The sequence below is a fragment of the Borostomias antarcticus genome, assembly GCF_949987555.1.
Source record: "Borostomias antarcticus genome assembly, chromosome: 8".
In the NCBI taxonomy this organism is placed as follows: domain Eukaryota; kingdom Metazoa; phylum Chordata; class Actinopteri; order Stomiiformes; family Stomiidae; genus Borostomias; species Borostomias antarcticus.
Genome location: NC_140241.1, coordinates 2,026,790 through 2,029,289, shown reverse-complemented (window position 1 = coordinate 2,029,289; position 2,500 = coordinate 2,026,790). Strand labels below are relative to the sequence as shown.

At 49.2% G+C, this 2,500-nt stretch overlaps 1 protein-coding gene across 1 annotated transcript in view; it reads right to left on the bottom strand.

Moving 5' to 3' along the window:
* Window positions 1–2,500, bottom strand: part of npr1b (natriuretic peptide receptor 1b) — a gene marked incomplete at both ends in the record, with an annotated part of 52,499 nt that overhangs the window by 4,804 nt on the left and 45,195 nt on the right. The window contains 2 exons of the mRNA XM_084441999.1: window positions 385–453; window positions 1,006–1,129. Of these exons, the coding sequence (XP_084298125.1) occupies window positions 385–453; window positions 1,006–1,129 (193 nt within the window). The remainder of the gene's footprint in view (window positions 1–384; window positions 454–1,005; window positions 1,130–2,500) is intronic.

The following is a 2,500-nucleotide window of genomic DNA, read 5'->3' as shown; positions in this document are numbered from 1 at the left end:
ATACGCAACATTACAGAAATACATAAAAAGCATTTAATGACAGACACATGGTCGTGAGGGGTCAAGGGTTAGCAGACTGTACATTTGTCATTGTCATCGGACGCTGGTGGCCTGATTAAGTTATATTCTACTGTGTTTTTTTCTAGTCAAGCCCCATCCAGTTCTAAGTGGAGGAAAGATGACGAGAGAAAGAGGGGATGTGTGAAGAACTGGGGGTGTTTCACAAAGCTGGCGCACTGAGTGAAACCTGGACACTCTTCAAATCTGGGACATGGACTGAGGTGAAAATAGCTTTCTGGATTTAACTTTTCGGTACAGACGTCAGACAGGCTCAGTTAGCCCGCTTTGTGAAACAGCCCCCTGGTACAGTAGGTGCTACAATACCTTGTAAACATCAAAGTTGTCTATGATGGCGTCAAAACATGTGTAGAGGTCATTAAGCAACGTAACGACCTGAAGGGAGAAAAAACAATTAAGTTCCACAAAATACATTTTCAATTGAAACAGTTACTAAGCCACATCAATAGATGCAAATGCAAAGATTATTGTGTGCTGTCCGAGACAAATATCAAAGATAATTCTGTTTCTCTATACGGAAGAACAGTAGTCACAGATGTCTGTGCCTGTTTGTGTGATTCACTGGTGTGACTGGTCTCTCTTGAGCTAAAGGGGTCTCACCTCCATGGGCGTGGTGTGACTGGTCTCTCTTGAGCTAACGTCTCACCTCCATAGGTGTGGTGTGACTGGTCTCTCTTGAGCTAACGTCTCACCTCCATAGGTGTGGTGTGACTGGTCTCTCTTGAGCTAAAGGGGTCTCACCTCCATAGGTGTGGTGTGACTGGTCTCTCTTGAGCTAACGTCTCACCTCCATAGGTGTGGTGTGACTGGTCTCTCTTGAGCTAACGTCTCACCTCCATAGGTGTGATGTGACTGGTCTCTCTTGAGCTAACGGTCTCACCTCCATAGGTGTGGTGTGACTGGTCTCTCTTGAGCTAACGGTCTCACCTCCATGGGCGTGCTCTCTGCCGATATGGCCGTGAAGCCCACGATGTCGCTGAAGTAGATGGTGACGGAGTCGAAGGCTTCGGCCTGAACGGTCTCTCCTCTCTTCAGCTGCTCTGCCACGGAGCTGCAGGAGCAAACATCACAACTCTCAACGCTGCTCTGCTACTGAACATCACAACTCTCAACGCTGCTCTGCTACTGAACATCACAACTCTCAACGCTGCTCTGCTACTGAACATCACAACTCTCAACGCTGCTCTGCTACTGAACATCACAACTCTCAACGCTGCTCTGCTACTGAACATCACATCTCTCAACGCTGCTCTGCTACTGAACATCACAACTCTCAACGCTGCTCTGCTACTGAACATCACAGACTGCTGAATGTTCACTTCCCTCTAGGGGCGGCTGTTGCTCATTGGTAGAGCGGGTCGTCCAATGATTGTACGGTTCGAATCCCGCCTCATCCTGTCCACATGTCGAAGTGTCCTTGAGCAAGACACCTAACCCCAAATTGCTCCTAATGAGCAGGATAGCACCTGTGTGTGTGGTGTGTGTGTGTGTGTGTGTGTGTGTGTGTGTGTGTTCGTACTGTGGTAGTATCTGGTAGAGCAGGGTGTGTGTGTGTGTGTGTGTGTGTGTGTAAGTGTGTGTGTGTGGTGTGTGTGGTGTGTGTGTGTGTGTGTGTGCTCTCACTGGGGTAGTATCTGGTAGAGAAGGGTGTGTGTGTGTGTGAGTGTGTGTGTGTGTGTGTGTGTGTGTGTGTGTGTGTGTGGTCTCACTGTGGTAGTATCTGGTAGAGCAGGGCCTCAGCGTGTGTGTGTATGGTGTGTGTGTGTGTGTGTGTGTGTGTGTGTGTGTATGGTGTGTGTGTGTGTGTGTGTGTGTGTGGTGTGTGTGTGTGTGTGTGTGTGGTGTGTGTGGTGTGTATGGTGTGTGTGTGTGTGTGTGTGTGTGGTGTGTGTGGTGTGTATGGTGTGTGTGTGTGTGTGTGTGTGTGTGGTGTGTGTGGTGTGTATGGTGTGTATGGTGTGTGTGTGTGTGTGTGTGTGGTGTGTGTGGTGTGTGTGTGTGTGTGTGTGGTCTCACTGTGGTAGTATCTGGTAGAGCAGGGTGTGTGTGTGTGTGTGTGTGTGTGTGTGTGTGTGGTCTCACTGGGGTAGTATCTGGTAGAGCAGGGTGTGTGTATGGTGTGTATGGTGTGTGTGTGTGTGTTCATACTGGGGTAGTATCTGGTAGAGCAGGGTGTGTGTGTGTGTGTGTGTGTGTGGTCTCACTGTGGTAGTATCTGGTAGAGCAGGGTGTGTGTGTGTGTGTGTGTTCGTACTGGGGTAGTATCTGGTAGAGCAGGGTGTGTGTGTGTGTGTGGTGTGTATGGTGTGTGTATGGTGTGTGTGTGTGTGTGTGTGTGTGTATGGTGTGTGTGTGTGTTCGTACTGGGGTAGTATCTGGTAGAGCAGGGTGTGTGTGTGTGTGGTGTGTATGGTGTGTGTAT